At 37.0% G+C, this 16,835-nt stretch overlaps 2 protein-coding genes across 2 annotated transcripts; both read left to right on the top strand.

Annotated features, from left to right (window-relative positions):
• Positions 1-2,084: 2,084 nt before the first annotated feature.
• Positions 2,085-4,020, top strand: LOC126615251 (aquaporin PIP2-2). The gene is made up of 4 exons (XM_050283059.1): positions 2,085-2,485; positions 2,823-3,118; positions 3,297-3,437; positions 3,564-4,020. The coding sequence occupies exons 1-4, from the start codon at positions 2,191-2,193 to the stop codon at positions 3,675-3,677; spliced, it is 846 nt and encodes a 281-aa protein (XP_050139016.1). The 5' UTR covers positions 2,085-2,190; the 3' UTR covers positions 3,678-4,020.
• Positions 4,021-15,140: 11,120 nt separating this feature from the next.
• LOC126615258 (uncharacterized) lies at positions 15,141-15,847 on the top strand. The gene has a single exon (XM_050283069.1). The coding sequence runs from the start codon at positions 15,243-15,245 to the stop codon at positions 15,651-15,653; it is 411 nt and encodes a 136-aa protein (XP_050139026.1). The 5' UTR covers positions 15,141-15,242; the 3' UTR covers positions 15,654-15,847.
• Positions 15,848-16,835: the final 988 nt, after the last annotated feature.

Raw genomic sequence — 16,835 nt, 5'->3', positions numbered from 1 at the left:
CATTCAAGGACAATATTGAAAGTTGAAAACAAAACGTGGAATTTTGGATCGGGGAATCGGGATTTGGGGAATGTCAGATTGTCGATTGGAAAAAAAATCAAAAGGGGTTGTAGTTATATTATGGTGGGGCGGCCAGGGTTGTCAATTCATGGCATCAACATTTCACCAGAAGTTTTTGCACCATGATTGGATCCTGAATTTGTTTTATTTAGCTGTAGCCAAACTTGGCTTAGTTATATAAATGAAATATGCAGACTTTTTTGCTCAATTTTATTTTGTACAACATCTTAATTTAATATGAATTATGAAGATCGAAATTTAAAATTAAGCGTAAAGAGAGTTGCACGTTACTCTTGTCAATATGTAAATTTTTTTGACAAGGGTAATGGTAGCGCTTTGATTCTAAAATGCATTCACAAATGAGTTATCAATATAGTCGGTCGAAAGGCAAGACGAACAAGACATGTGTCTTCTGATGTATGGTTAAAGTCATATGCATTCATCACTTATATCTAGCCACACAACGATAATATTTTTATCCTGTAATTTTACAAAACTAACGAGAATCTATACAAAATTTTCAGGATACATATAAAATTCTAAGTCAAATTACAATACCGCATCAACTTAACTTGAAACCATATTGCCCTGAATTTTTTTAGGAGAACTATTGCCCTGAATTTGGTTCTAATGAGTCTAAGGGGATTTGAGAAAGGAAAACACGATCGGTATGATAATCGCGATGACGAATGGTGCATAACCACCATAGACATATACCATTTGATATTAGGTAGGATCCAGACACGTTCCTCTGGCAAACCATCATCTGCCAGCATATGACAATACGTTTAGGGATAAAATATTCATAAATGAATTAATTAAAACTTTAAGGATAATGTTTTTGTTTGTAGGTGAGAATTGTTAATTTCTCCAATCTTTCAGGTTCCTTTTCTATTGGTTTTCACAATTTGCATGCACGAAAATAGAGAGCAAGAAGAAGAAAGATATTTATACGAATAATGGTGCAAATTATCACATAATTGTACCATCATTTTTATTAATTTTCTAATAGATATAGGATCCATCAACGCATGTGGGTCTCATCTCTATTAGAGAAACGATACAACTAGGTAGTAAAAATATCATTTTTGTTACATGAAATTACTATGAAAAAGAAAAGGGATATGAAAGATTGATAAATAATGGGGTGGTTCTATTCATGCACCTCTTTTTTAAATTTTCACATTCCATCGAATAAATTAAAGATGATCAAATGTCAAAAATTAACATGGGTGTGTAGAAGATAAAAAAGAGGTGTGTGGATAACACCATCCTAAACAATCCTCTTTTGGTAATCTTATACCTTAATTAGGTATAAGAAGATATGAGATACTTAAATCCATTTATTTTCATTCCTTGTATGTTAACACATAAACGAGAATCATACCCATTCCTTTCAAATCTTTGGTTGTCAATAAACACATAAACGAGAATGTGAGTGTTATAAGAAGATACGAGATACATGGATCCATTTATTTTCACTCCCTTGTTATTAATACATGAACGAAACTCATTCCTTTCAAATTCTTATAACATTCATTGTGAGTGAACATATCCCACAAAAAGTACCAATCTACCCAAAGCAACCAAAAAGCAAAATGTGAGTGTAAGCATTAGACCGTTGCCTACCCTTTTTGGGGTTGGATGACCTTTAACAGTTGCCATTTTGCTTTCAAGCGCATTATTCTACCAATTGCATTTGCCAATTTAAATTGAGTAACACTTAAAAATCTACCAATTAACTACCCTTTATTTGTGTCTAGGTGAGTGGCCATCTCTAAAGTGATGAATAAAGGTGAGAAAATAAAGTAAAACCCTTTTATTTTTAGTAGCCGTTGGAGGACAAGGAGGGGCCCATGCAAGCGAAATCAAGCTAATATTGATTATGGGCGGCATAAAATAACATAATCATGTTAATCATCATGTATCATTTACTTAAACAATAACATAAAAATACTTACTTTCCTAATTATTGTTTAGCATACACTAACTCCATCTGCCCCATAAATACCCCTTTAGACTCTCACCTCTCAATCCACACTCACAAACCCAAACGACTTCCCTCTCGTTCCTTACTAGTCAAAAGCCAAAAGCCAAAAGCCAAAAGCTGCTTAATTAGTCACAGAAGCCATGGCAAAAGATATTGAGGGAGCTGAGCACGGTGAGTTTGCCACCAAAGACTATCAGGACCCACCTCCAACCCCCTTGTTTGATGCTGAAGAGCTCACCAAGTGGTCGTTTTACAGAGCTGTCATTGCTGAGTTCGTTGCCACCCTTCTCTTCCTTTACATCACGGTTTTGACTGTGATTGGTTACAAAAGCCAGAGTGAAGTTGACCAATGCGGCGGAGTTGGCATTCTTGGTATCGCTTGGGCCTTCGGTGGCATGATCTTCGTCCTTGTTTACTGCACCGCCGGTATCTCAGGTATGTCTCTTCTTTTTTTCTCTTCCATCCGTCTTCGGCAGAAATAGATGAAAGTGATCCTGAAACTTTAAAAGCACTCTTGGAAGTGTTTGAGAGAAACAAAAAAAAATGTCTATGAAATCTCAGACGCACTCGAAAGCACTTCCTGAACAAGCATATGATAAGTGCTTTTGGAGGAAGTTTGAGTGACTCTAGGATTTCAGAAGTACTTGAACTTTTAGTATATTTTTGTTAGCGTTATAGCAAAAGCGCCACTAAAAAAACTGTTACTGACTAAAAGCGCTTTATACAAGTACTTACAACAGAATCTGAGTTTGTTTTTCTATGACAATTGCAGGAGGACACATTAACCCAGCTGTGACCTTTGGGCTGTTCTTGGCTCGCAAGGTTTCACTGATCAGGGCAGTGTTGTACATCGTAGCACAGTGTTTGGGTGCCATCTGCGGTGTTGGGTTGGTGAAGGCCTTCCAGAAGTCATACTATGTGAACTATGGTGGTGGAGCCAACGAGTTGGCTGATGGCTACAACAAGGGCACTGGTTTGGGTGCTGAGATCATCGGTACCTTTGTTCTTGTCTACACCGTCTTCTCAGCCACCGACCCCAAGAGAAATGCCAGAGACTCTCACGTCCCTGTAAGCACATCTCTCACTCAATTGTTAGCTACGAGATTTGAACTTGTGGCCTAATAAATTATAGACTGAGTGTCACTAGACCAAATGATCATTAGCAGTTTTTTAGAACCGATAAATTTTGGGTTGTGTTTAAGTAAATTTATTGACCATTTATGTTTTTTTTCCACCTTAAATTTAGGTTTTGGCACCACTTCCCATTGGATTTGCTGTGTTCATTGTTCACTTGGCCACCATTCCAATCACTGGGACTGGTATCAACCCCGCTAGGAGTTTTGGAGCTGCTGTCATCTACAACAAGGACAAAGCTTGGGATGACCAAGTATGATCTCTCTCAGTTTTCCCATATATTGACTTTATTATATTATTTTCTTTTGCGTGAGTAATTGATCAACATCTAATTGGTTCACTAATTATCTTAATTAATTGGTTTTGTTTTATATCTCAGTGGATCTTCTGGCTTGGACCTTTCATTGGAGCTGCCATTGCTGCCTTCTACCACCAATACATTCTGAGAGCAGGAGCCATCAAGGCTCTAGGATCTTTCAGGAGCAATGCTTAATTAATTGATCATTAATGAATTTGATCCATGGTTTTCAAACGGAGATGGTGTTTCTAAGGGAATAACAAAATTGAGGAGTGCAAGTCTGTCATGGTCTCAAAAGGAGAATTTGAAGGGCTATGGAATTGTAGATAATCATGGTTTTGGGCAAAGGGTGTTATTTTGTATCCCTCTCTTCTTTCTTATCTTTGCTTTGCATGTTTGTGCTATTTTCATTTCTTCTGTGTATCCTTATCTTGTATTGTTATTTACCATTTTCTCTTATTACTTTTTAAAGTGGTGGTGTATTTATATTGGTGCCAGAGAGTGCTAATGAAATATGAGTTATTTTCTTTGGTCTCAATCACCTTCTAATGCTTCACATCATGGTTTTCAATTTGCTTGCAAATTAATTAATGAATATTCCTCAACCCTTATCAGATCCTCATCAGATTAGGTAGAGTTAATTAATATGCAGGTTTGAAAATGTGATCATTGATTAAGAGATAATGAAAGATAAACTTTAACTTAACTTTATTTAAATGGTGGAATCATCATAATGAAGTGACCAACTAGCTTCTGGTGTGATATACATTTCTTCCCAACATTAAAAGAAGTAATGAGTCCGAATTTGATCAACAAATTACCCATGGAAATGTATATTTATTCATCCTTTGATCATTTTCAAAATCAATGTAAGAAAACTAAATTATATTTCATGGAAAACGCTAATAAAGCATTTCTTTGTCGAAAGCATAAAGCTTTTGGAGTTAGTCTAAATAGTAAGAAAAACTATCATAATAAATTAAGAGTTTATATGCGTTCAAAGTTGGATCCTCTTCAAAGAGAAATTAGCAACTGTCAAAAGGTTTGAAACGAAAACTATAAAGGCTTACTGTTTTCACCTCTCTCTCTCTCGAGTTGGGATTGTGGTGGGTGTAAATTAGTTGCGATATAATATCAAAACCAGAAATGAGTTGAGTTGTATGCACTCTTATCGTTACAATTATTAAAAAGTTGCTGATGAGATAGTTTATGTTATTATAAAGATGCGTTTTTATGGTGGTGGTGAACCTTGGGAGTGGGGTCGATTGTGCATTTGATTTTGATTATCTTTGGCCAGCAGTTGTTTGGGATATAGCCTATAGGGACAACACATATATATGCCACTACCAGGTCATTCGAGCTGCCTTTGTCTTACTTTTTCAAAAGGTGGCTGGATGTTACATGGAACCCAATAATATATAGTTTTGTAGTGATTATTCTACCTTATCTTCGTCCATATTTGATGGCTTTCTGGTCGTTTTCTAGGAATAATAAGTAGGTAATGCTTTAAGCTGCTTCTTCTTGGAGTTACGCATGTCGTGAGAGCGATTTAATAGTAGTTGGCAAGTGTATGAACACGATGATGCCACCTTATCAAATACTACACAGGGTTATCTTGATCGTGAAAAAAGAGTCTGAAAATAATTAAGAGTTATCTATTTTCCTGGTCGGTAAATATTAACTAAACAACAAATATATATTATTGAGGTTATTGTATGGACTTGCCTTCCAAGGATTAGATAATGCATTCTTTCTAGGGTTTGTATTTTTCTTCTTTAAATTATAGTCTTAGTCTTGCAACATATCTTGGTTTTATTGTTGTAATAAGCTACTACTTTTCTACTTATTTTGAAAGCTTCTTTCAAAATAAGTAAAGGTCCACCATCATATCAAATGGATTAATTTTTGCTATGTCCTCTAAACAATGTCCGAAATCCCACGTTGTGAAAATCATTTTGATCCAACTTGCTCTCTAAATCCATTTTTTACACTAGACCCTATCCTCAAATTTCTTGCTCTCTGCCACCATCCTAGCATTGTCAGTAGAGTGCTGGTCATTCTTTGTAGTTGCCTTAGCTAGTTGCTTTGCTAAGGACTTGATCTCTTCCTCCTTACGATCCACCCGATCTTCCGTGCTTCTGACGATCGTAGTGAGGCGCCACTCACACTCAACCTTCAGCTCCTTACCAAAGTCTCCCTAGAGAAGGGCTGCAAGAAGATTGTAGGAGGACTCGACCAGATAATTTCCTTGGAGAGGAAGACTGAAGAAGCAATTAGCACATAAATGGTCAAAAGTCATGTATTCCCTCGATCATACTCTGAACCTCACAAATTGGCACATTGTACCAATTCGTTCGCTAATTGCACACAATGAAGCGCACATTGGAACATAGGTCATTTGGAATATCCATAGGAGATTATCCTCAGTAGTGTTGGTATTTAGACAATCTTTCATCATTAATAAAACTTGAATAAAACGATAAAGATTGAAAATCAAAGAAAAAGAGTGCAGAGAGATTTAGAAACAGAGGGCTGGTGCTTTTTATAAAAACAGAGATTTGATCTTTTCATTCAGATATTTTTGATATATATGGCTCAATACATAAGCCGACTGAAGTAATTGGGTCGACTGATAAAGAGAATGGGTGGACTGATAAAGGCAACAATCAGCCATTTTACACAGAATTGAGTCGACTGAAAAACATTACAAATTACATAAAAGAACATCAGAAATTAGACAGCAAACAGAAGCAAAGGATTAACTTTAACACTCCCTCTTAATGCTTTGCTGCTTCACTCCCAAAAGTTCTCTTAGGTAGATGAATTTGTCCTTTGGTAATGCCTTAGTGAAGATATCAGCAACTTGATCTTTTGTCTTGCAGTAAAGCACATCCACTTCCTTGTCTTCCACAGCACCTCTGATGAAGTGATGCTTCAGAGCAATATGCTTTGATTTACTATGACAGACAGGATTCTTGCTCATGGCAATAGCTGACTTATTGTCATAAAGGATATGAGTTACTGATTCTTGTTTCTCACCAAAATCTTGCATAATTCTTCTCAGCCACACTGCTTGAGAAGTTGCAATTGAAGCCAACACATACTCAACCTCTGCAGTTGATAATGCAACTGATTTCTGTTTCTTAGATGCCCAAGAGAATACACCAGTCCCTAATGTAAAAGTATAGCCAGATGTGCTCTTCAAGTCATCCACACTACCTCCCCAGTCACTATCACAGAACCCATACAATTTTGGCTCAACATTCCTTTCATACATAATACCAAAGTCAAGTGTACCTTGTATGTATCTTAGGATCCTCTTTGGAGCTCCATAGTGAATGCAAGTAGGCTTGTGCATAAATCTGGACAACAAGCTTGCAACATACATAATATCGGGTCTAGTCGCTGTCAAATACAACAAACTCCCAACTAGGCTTCTATACACAGATTTATTAGCATCACCACTACCATATTCTCTTTGAAACTTTTCATTCACAACTAGAGGTGTTGCAACAGGCTTGCAACCAACCATTTTGAACTTTTCTAGAAGTGTTTTTGCATATTTCTTTTGAGTAATAATGATACCATCATTTGATTGAATGATACTAATTCCCAAAAAATAATCCAACATGCCTAGATCACTCATCTCATATTTCCTCATCATGTCATTCTTGAAATTCAAGATCATATTATGACTACTTCCAGTATAAACGAAATCATCAACATATAAGGAAACAATAAGGATATCTGAAATACCTTCTGTTTTGACATAGAGGGTAGGTTCATTCTCACTTCTTTGAAAACCCTTTTCATTGAAATATGAGTCGATCTCTCCATATCATGCTCTCGGAGCTTGTTTCAGGCCATAAAGTGCCTTCTTAAGCTTATACACCTTGTGCTCTTGTCCTTTAAGAACAAATCCTTGAGGTTGATCAACGAACACCTCTTCTTTTATGACTCCATTTAGGAAAGCCGACTTGACATCAAGTTGGTGTAGAAACCACCCTTTCTGAGCAGTTATGGAAATAAGGCCTCTGATTGTTTCATGCCTAGCTACCGGTGCAAATGTTTCTTGGAAATCAATCCCGAGTTTCTAAGAATAACCTTTTGCTACCAATCTAGCTTTGTTCTTTTGAACGGAACCATCTTGATTGAGCTTAGTCTTATAAATCTACTTCATTCCCATGACAGAGTTGTCACAAGGTCTGTCCAGTAGTTCCCATGTCTTGTTTTTCACAATGACATTGATCTCATCTTGCATTGCAGCCTTCCAAGTCTCTTCTTTCATTGCATCATCAAAGTTTTCTGGTTCTTCAACACAAAAATTACATCTTTCATAGACTTCATTTAAGCTCCATAACCAAACCGGCGTTGAACTTGGACTTGAAGGTGTAGGAGAGTGAACTAAAGGACTGTTTTCGGGTGATAATTGTGGAATTTCTGGCTCAATTTCCTCTTCATTTGGTTGATTTTCTTATTCAATTCTGATTAGTGCAGATTCCTCTCGGATGGTTGCTTGATTCCAATCCCACGAAGATTTCTCACTAAAAAGAACATCTTTACAAACCACAACTTTCTTCCTTTTTAAATTGTAGAGTCTGTACCCTTTTGTGTATGAAGCATAGCCTATGAAAATGCATCTTTCACTTGACTCATCAAGTTTTTGTCTTAGTTCTTTCGGAACATAAGTAAAGCAGATTGACCTAAACACTCTCAAATGATTCACGGAAGGCTTTCTTCCACTTCATGCCTCAAATGGTGTCTTATCTTCAACTACCACTGTTGGATGCCTATTCATCAAGTAGACCGTTGTATTAACTGCCTCACCCCACAAATATTGAGGCATTCCCCTATCATGCAACATTGCTTTAGCCATTTCAACTATGGTTCTGTTTTTTCTCTCAGCTACTCCATTTTGTTATGGGGTGTAGCTGACTGTAAGTTGCCTTTCCAAACCAATATCTTGACAAAACTTATCAAATTCTGTGGATGTATACTCTCCTCCTTTGTCACTTCTAAGAACTTTGATTAGATAACCAGACTGTCGCTCAACCATAGCTTGAAGCTTCTTGAAGATTGAGAACACTTCTGATTTCTGTCTTAAAAAGTATACCCAAGTCATTCTGGAATAATCATCCATGAAGATTAGGAAATACTTGTTTCCCACTTGAGTAGAGGTCTTCATGGGTCTGCAAACATCTGTATGAATCAATTCCAATGGAACTTTTGCTCTCCAAGCTTTACCATGTGGAAATGAATCTCTATAATGCTTCCCAAGTGCACACCTTTCACAGATTTCTTCATTTTCTTGGATACTTGGTAACCCATGCACCATTTCTTTTTCTTTTAGCTTCTTGAGACTTTGAAAATTCAAATGGCCAAGCCTTTTATGCCATAGCTTTGAATCTTCTTGCACTTCCATCTTGAATGCAGATTGAGTTGCATACTCAATTGTGAGAGGAAAACTTTTACTCTTCCTCATCTCAATCTTAGCCAAGAGTTGTTAATGATTCTTCCTATCATATATCTTGCAAGTATTGTCTCCAAAATATAAGTAGTAGCCATGCTCAATGAGTTGTCCAAGACTTAGCAAATTTTGCTTCAAATCAGGAACTAACATGACATCCTTGATGAACATCTTTCCATTCTTCGTATGCACGGCAATAATACCTCTTCCCAACGTATCGACTAGCTGTCCATTTCCCATCTTCACTCGGGTTAGGTTTGTAGTGTCAACATTATGGAGAATATTCTTATTCGCCGTCATATGATTGCTACAGTCGTTGTCCACAAACCAAACTTTAGCTTCTTCTTGGACGGTTGTATCATGACCAACATAAAACATATTGGTCTCTTCATCTTCTGCTTTGGTGTAGTGAGCTAGCTGATTATCTTTGTAGGTACAATCCTTTTGCATATGCCCGAATCTGCTACACTTGTGGCATTTCACTTTTCCTTTGAACCAACATTTACCAGAATGAGCTTTGTCACAAATTTTTCACTTCGAAACATACAAACTCTTCTCAACCTTTTTCTTCTCTTCAAAATTACCCTTTCCTTCCCACACTTTGTTTTTGCCTTTCCAATTCTTGTTGGAGTTGGCTTTGCTTTGACTTGAACTGGCTTGAGTTTTTGGATTCACTGTAAGTGTTTGGAAAGCATTTTCTACATCATGGTTGTCATGCCTAGATAATCTCTGAACAAAACCTTTGAGAGAACCAATCAATTCTTCAACACTCAAAGTTGACAAATCCTTAGTCTCCTCTATGATTGAAACTATGTTGTCATACTTTCTTGGCAAGCTAATTAGATACTTCTGAACTATTCTCTCATCAGACAAGATTTCACCATAGCTTTTCATTTGATTAATAATCTCAGACAATCTACTCAGGTAATCATCTAGCAATTCATCATCTTTCATTCTTATATACTCAAAATCTCTTCTCAAAGATTTGAGTTTGATAGCCCTTACCTTAGTAAAGCCTCTGTAGACTTTCTCCAGCACATCCTAAGTTGATTTGGCACTTGTCTCATTTGAGATTATCTAACAAATTTCATCAGAGATAGCATTTTGGATACCCCAAGAGCTTTTGCATCTGTCTTGATGTTTTCCTTCAGCTCCCTTGTTTGAGTCTCTGTCAAAACCACAGTACTTAGAGGTACAACATAGCCATCTTCAATCAAGCTCCACAAATCATGAGATACAAAAATTGTTCTCAACTTTGTCCTCCAGAAGTCGTAGTTAACTCCACTGAAGATAGGAGTTTGAATCTCACCACTGCTACTTGAACCAGCCATGAATTTGAAATTTTTTTATTCTAGGGTTTCACTTAGAATTTCCCCCCTTTTTGAGAATCAAAAAACGTCCCACTCTTTGATCAGATTGGCTCTGATACCATGTTGGTATTTAGACAATCTTTCATCATTAATAAAACTTGAATAAAATGATAAAGATTGAAAATCAAAGAAACAGAATGCAGAGAGCTTTGGAAACAGAGGGCTGATGCTTTTTATAAAAACAGAGATCTGATCTTTTCATTTAGATATTTTTGATATATATGGCTTAATACATAAGCCGACTGAAGTAATTGGGTCGACTGATAAAAAGAATGGGTCGACTGATAAAGGCAACAGTTAGCCATTTTACACAGAATTGAGTTGACTGAAAAACATTACAAATTACATGAAAGGACATCAGAAATTAGATAGCAAACAGAAGCAAAGGATTAACTTTAACAAGTAGGAGTCTCTCTGGGATTAGACATTGTAACTTTATATTTTTGGTGCAGCGTGACACTACTGCACTGCTAGTTTGAGGTTCAAACTTAGGTGTGACATCTTGAGTAGGGTGACCCTCACTGCTGCCACAAGTAGCATAATCCAAACCGCTTGGGTTGGCCAATGGGCTGAAGTCCAACCAGTGCCGAACCACCCCATGCCCACCGTTATTTCCTAGATAGCAAATAGTGTAGCCTGAGCTCCCAGATTATGAGCCAGTATATAAATGTTGCACTACAGGCGGAACGATGGGATTGTCCTTTTATGGAATGCTTCACTTGAAAACAAGGCTTGATCAAACTCATTAAGTTCTTTAGCAAAGGTATAAGAACATTACTTTTGAAAACTGCAACATTGAGTATAATGTTACCATTTGAGATATATTTTTGATTCAGGCATCGGAGAATGGTCCACCGGCAGCCATCGTCACCACTTAAAGGTAACATCTGGCCCTCGTGCGAGCACTTAAAGAGAAAGAAGACAACTTTGGTGAGTCCAAAGTAGCTCTGGCATTTGCTTGCTCAACTTGTTAAACTAACACGAAAATAACAGATTCCAAGTCAATCCACTAATGAGTTAGGTGGTTATCCAGTCAATTGTTAAGGAAATATAATAAAATTAGAATTTAATTTTAAAACATATTTAAATATTTAATTTTAAATAAAAACTAGTAATGTAATTAAGTTTATAATTTTATTCTATTTCTATATTTATTGTATATTACAATCTTATAATATATAATTAATAATAATATTTATTATATATTATTTGAAATACTAAAATGCATCAATCTGCAATATTAGTACCCGCTCTCCAATCCAATTGGTTAGTGATGCACGTAAGTATGATGATATTGAACTATATTTTGTATGAAAAAGGTCCTCAAACCCTTAGATTTGGTAGGAATGAGAGGGCCCACATCAAAGGGTAGTAACCTACATAGCGAAAAGGGGGATCCCCTTCAGGCAAGCACTAAGCAAGTAAACTACATTATTTGTGGGAATTTCCTCCCTCCGGTTGAAACAAGGGGCACTTTTGGTTCTGTAGTTCTTGAAACAATTATGTTTTCTATATATTACTATATCTCTAGAGTCAATAATTTTATATGAAGAACTACTGAATTCAATCACTTGCTGCCGTTACTCTTTAGTTTTCTGTTGAGGTCTATGAGAGCAAGGAACCAGAGATAGCTATTAGGGAGCTATGAATGAGGGAGGGAGAGAGCGTAGGCATGAGGGACAAAGCTGCTGCCAACTGAAATCTATTTGGATAGTGTACTTGTTGACGAGTCAGTCGTTATCAGGTCACTTGCTACGAATTCAATAAGATAACGAGTTTGCCATGCTATGATTTGCTAAGATAAAGGGTATGACTCGAAAAATACAAACACGACATGTTTGTCCACTCTACTTCAAAGTAGGGAGAAAAATACGCTAACAAAATGTTAGGTAATGTGTCTCAATGATCTATTTTTGTTAGTGGTGCAACTTGGGCGGGTTGGGTGGGTTGGAAGGTCAACCCAATCCTAACCCAACTTTTACAATTCGGGCTCAAATTTGGGTTGGGTTTCATTCAGGTTCATTGTAGCTCAGGTTTAATTGGGTTCGGGTTGCCCAACTTTTTCGAGTTTAATCATGTAACAACTCAGTTTTCAAGAATTCCTAAAAAAATTAGCCACGTAACATCAAAGCTAGTTAACTTTAATTTCATAAATCAATCAAAGTTGCTGAGGAATTGCTTTAAGACACAAAGAATTTAAGTTTTGGAGACTAACAATCTACTATAAAGCTTTAGGATTTAGAGACTACGAATATGAGCTGACTAATCAAAGCCTCGTATATTCCCTAAAAGCTTAAGTAATTATAAAGGGTAATTTATTAAAAAAAGTATTAGAAATGGCGTTGGTTTTTGGACTTAGCCCACTTGAGTGTAGTATGAGAATTAATTGATATGGGTTACAATCTGGTTAGATTGTGTTTAGTTAATCGGATTGGGTTGGGTTGGGGATAGACGAGTAAATGATCAACCCAACTCAACCCAATCAATGAACGGGGTTGTAATTGAGTTGGGCTCGGACGGGTTATAACTAAAAAAAAACTCACTTGTTTGGGTTTAAGGTCAGGTTGGACATGGACGAGTTCGAATTGGCCCAACCCAAATTGCACCTTTAATTTTTGTACAAGACCCAATTGACGTGACATATCAGATAACATTTTCGTATTGTCTGCAAATAAATGAGTTTTATAGGATGCCCAATTGTAAACAAATGAATTGTTGCTATATCATTAGGACATGAGTAGTCCCAAAGAACATAGTCTCGTTTGGAGTTCTATGACCAAGAAAAGATAATTCACTATATTAAAGAAATAGAAGAATAATTTATGTCCAACTTGAAAAATGAAAATGAGTTACTCATTAAGAAATCATATACATTACAAATCTCTCTCCCTAAAAAAATAGTAGGATAAGTAGACATAAGTTTTTCATGTCTAATCCTCTCTCAAAGAGAAATCATCCATCGCTCTCTTCAATATATCTTGAGTTTTACAAGTTGTCAAATCCATTTAAATCCTAAGCAACAAAGGAGCGCTATTTGGATATCAAAGTTTTTGCTCACCAAACACAAAAACAAAACATTGAGATGTTGAAGTAGCCAAAAGACCGAGATGTTTATCACATACAACCAAACTCGTGACTTGGAAGGTGCAGTGCTCAAACATGTGATGCCCTGAACCAATTAACAAGGATCTTGTGGATGCCCTTAGTGTGTGTGTGTGTGTGTGTGTGTGAGAGAGAGAGAGAGAGAGAGAGAGAGAGAGAGAGAGAGAGAGAGAGAGAGAGAGAGAGTCACGACTCATGATCAATCATGACTCTAACATTAGAGTGGGTGAGGGAGAATGGAAATATTTATTTGAGGTTTGGCAAATTGGCAACGGCATGCGTTTAAACATTTGCAATAATGTCAACTGCCAAGGCCGGTGGCACACACACAAAAAGCTTGGCAGCCCATCATGAATGAATGTACATGGACGTTGCCCTTGCTGCCCCTTCAAGCTAAGAAACCTCCACGCCATGCTTATGGTAGCCTCCTTCCATTACTTAGCTCCTTTTACACCCTACATTCCACCAAATTGCTTTTCTGTTTCATTGTCATCAATTACATTTGAAACAGTGCATAAATCACATCCATGCTTGTTTGCAATGCATATATTAATTGTACTTGTAAGGTACTACAAGACCACTTTAAATTTGATTTTCTATAATGATAATTAAACAAGACTTGTGACTTTTTGTAGCTTGAGTGGTTATGTATTCTTAATCTAACACTCGAGATTTTGTTTTCAACTCCACCGTCTAGAGTATTTCAATGGAGAAATGAAAATCTGAGATGTAAAAGCTATATTTACATCTCATTTAACATTTGTGGGAGATGTAAATATAAGTTTTATTCAATGTAAATTTGGAATTTTATTTACTTCAATATCTTTAAATGGCAAGGCCGAACTCCTAAAGATGTAAGAAGAAAGATGTAATTTACACGTTTCAACTAAAATATGTATTTTACATCCGTTCAAAGACATTTTCATCTCTCATTTGAGCTACAAAGGGAATACTTGGGGGAGCCAAAACAAAAAGGGTAGTGATATTTACACACTTCTTTTTATTACCTCCCACACATTGTTGTTAATTTGTGTCGATTTTCTTCAATCCATTCGAACTAACAGCCGAAAATTATGAGCGGAGTGTGGATAGCACCACCCTATAGATCTTAGTTAAAGAGATGGGGTCAAAAAGTGGTTTGCTCGTGATAACCATGAATTTAATTAGTATGTTTATGAGAGGTTTTCAGTGTGACCGGTACACGGGGTGGTACACCATGTGTCACTAAACAAATGGTAGGATATGTGTGCTAAAAGGTTAATAACTTAAAAAATAAAATTTCCCACCATTACTATTAAAACACGTAGTGTATCACTTGTATTCCAGTCACAACTAAAAATTTCTCGTATGCTTATATGGGTGTGAAAACCTATGAATTAAGGAGTAATTAAGGACATAGTGGTTCTTAGAAGATTAAGAATTAAGGCACTCAAGTACAGCAAAAGCATGATTAAGAGAAACTAAAGTATTGAAGATATTAAGGTTGTGAACAAATTAAATGACAATCATACCCTGCACAACCTCTTCAAGGACCGGCACGCACCGTCCCTATGATACAATGCTTCGTAAAAAATGCAACAAAATTAACCTTTAAAGGGTATTTCTGGAAATTTAGACATTCTTATTAGGGTTCGGGGAGATCAGTACAGTACACCACCATCATTCTGTTCCCTCCTCGACCTCTTCTCCATCACCAAAATTCTAGTCCAAGCGAAGCGACAACCACTCCCTCCTCGGACCTTATAAAAGCCACACTAATGCACCCAAAAGTTTCATACGAAAAGACTAACTACTACTACATACATTAGCAAGAGAGAAAAAATGGCTTATAGGGTTTCTATCTTTCTCTTCTTCGCTTCTCTGACGTTTCTCTCCGTTGCTTTTGCCGAGGAAAGAGCCCCCCACGGCCTTGCCAAAGAAAACCCGACGGCGTTTTCACCTTCAGCATACAATTTTTTCCATCCAACGTCCCAAAACCCCAATGCCAAAGACCCATGTGTTGAATCCAATTGCTCACCATTGCCTGTGGCAGCTCAAGTACGATCAACAGAAGCACACGAGAGCAGATTCTCTACATCACAGAATGGGCGAGCGAGATTCGGAGCTGGTGGGGTTGCTGGCATTATGTTCGGTTTAGCATTTGCAGTCTTTATGGCAATGGGCGTTTACTATGTGCTTGTCACACGCAGAGCAAATATGAGTCGAACCAACACGGTAAAACCCGATGTATGAAGTTCTCTTCTCACTGCATGAAGCTTCATGGCACGACCAAGCTATCTACAACCCTAATTGGATCTCTCTATGATCTATCCTTCATTTCATTGTACTAAAACCAGATTATGTAGTGTGTATCTATAATTAATTAGTGATCAGTGCACGGTATCTGCGAGTTAAACATATTACTTAATGGCAATTAAGTTTGTTCACCTTTAGCATTCAAGCAAAACTGAGAAACCAAATGATTACCAAGCAATCTACATTGAGAGCAGTCAAAGATAGAAAATGGAGGTCCCATGTTAACAAGTTAAATAGCAAGTAACCCACAAGAATGAAGGTAAAAACAAAAAAAGGTTTCATGATTATGTCCTACGATTTTTAAAAACGTCAACATCGACAGTGGTGGAGCCAGAATTTTAGCCTAGGAGGGGTCCAAATGTCTCAATTTGAAAAACGCTCTCCTAATCTTACAAAAATTACTCTGTTGTGTGATGAACAACTGATGAACGTCGTTCGGGTATGGTATGGTGTTGTCCTCATCATCATCTTCCTTAAACTTAAACCCCAAGCCTCTCTAACTTTCTTCCTCTCTCCCTCCACTGATTCTCAGACCAAAGGCCTCCTCAAAGCTCACAAGAAAAGGATTGCTTGAACTCCATAGGAGCAACAAACCTCAAATCAAACTCAATGAAAGAAATTAAGGTAAAAACATTAGATTGGGGCTCTGAGCTTACGATAAACCTTGAAAATCATATGCATAACACTAAGCTTTTATGCGTGAAAAATCTCAGGATGGGCCTATGACCATCTTAGTCCTTTCATGACTCCGCCTTTGAACATTGAACTCGTATCATAACCAGTGTTCTAAAATCCCCACCTAGCGCACTTTGAGATAAGAATCCGCAAATGATCGTGTCATTTTTCAAATGGATGAAGGGCATTCCTAAAGTAAACCAAAAGTGTCACAAACAGCTGAAAGGAAACTCACTATTTGGGGGTATTTGTAGTAACAACCATAAAGCTAGATATACGTTCAGTTATGGATTAACTTCCAATGGTCGCAATGGAAGAAAAGATCCAGATGGATTGGTTTGACAACCAGGGCCAGAACATTCGGGTCCCATTCTCTCGTTTTATCTTTGGTAAATCTTGAATTGTCACGAAGGTCATGAACCATCAAGAAAAAGACATATTCAC

Source organism: Malus sylvestris, chromosome 3, assembly GCF_916048215.2.
Source record: "Malus sylvestris chromosome 3, drMalSylv7.2, whole genome shotgun sequence".
Lineage (NCBI taxonomy): Eukaryota > Viridiplantae > Streptophyta > Magnoliopsida > Rosales > Rosaceae > Malus > Malus sylvestris.
Note: the sequence above shows the minus strand (reverse complement) of the source record. Positions and strands in the feature narration are given on the sequence as shown.

Bases quoted from the DNA above. Each gene is read 5' to 3' on its own strand.
- LOC126615251 (XM_050283059.1), top strand. From the start codon at position 2,191: ATGGCAAAAGATATTGAGGGAGCTGAGCACGGTGAGTTTGCCACCAAA. The intron at 2,486-2,822 runs GTATGTCTCTTC...TGACAATTGCAG, and splicing joins CTGCACCGCCGGTATCTCAG to GAGGACACATTAACCCAGCT. The intron at 3,438-3,563 runs GTATGATCTCTC...TTTATATCTCAG, and splicing joins ACAAAGCTTGGGATGACCAA to TGGATCTTCTGGCTTGGACC.
- LOC126615258 (XM_050283069.1), top strand. From the start codon at position 15,243: ATGGCTTATAGGGTTTCTATCTTTCTCTTCTTCGCTTCTCTGACGTTT.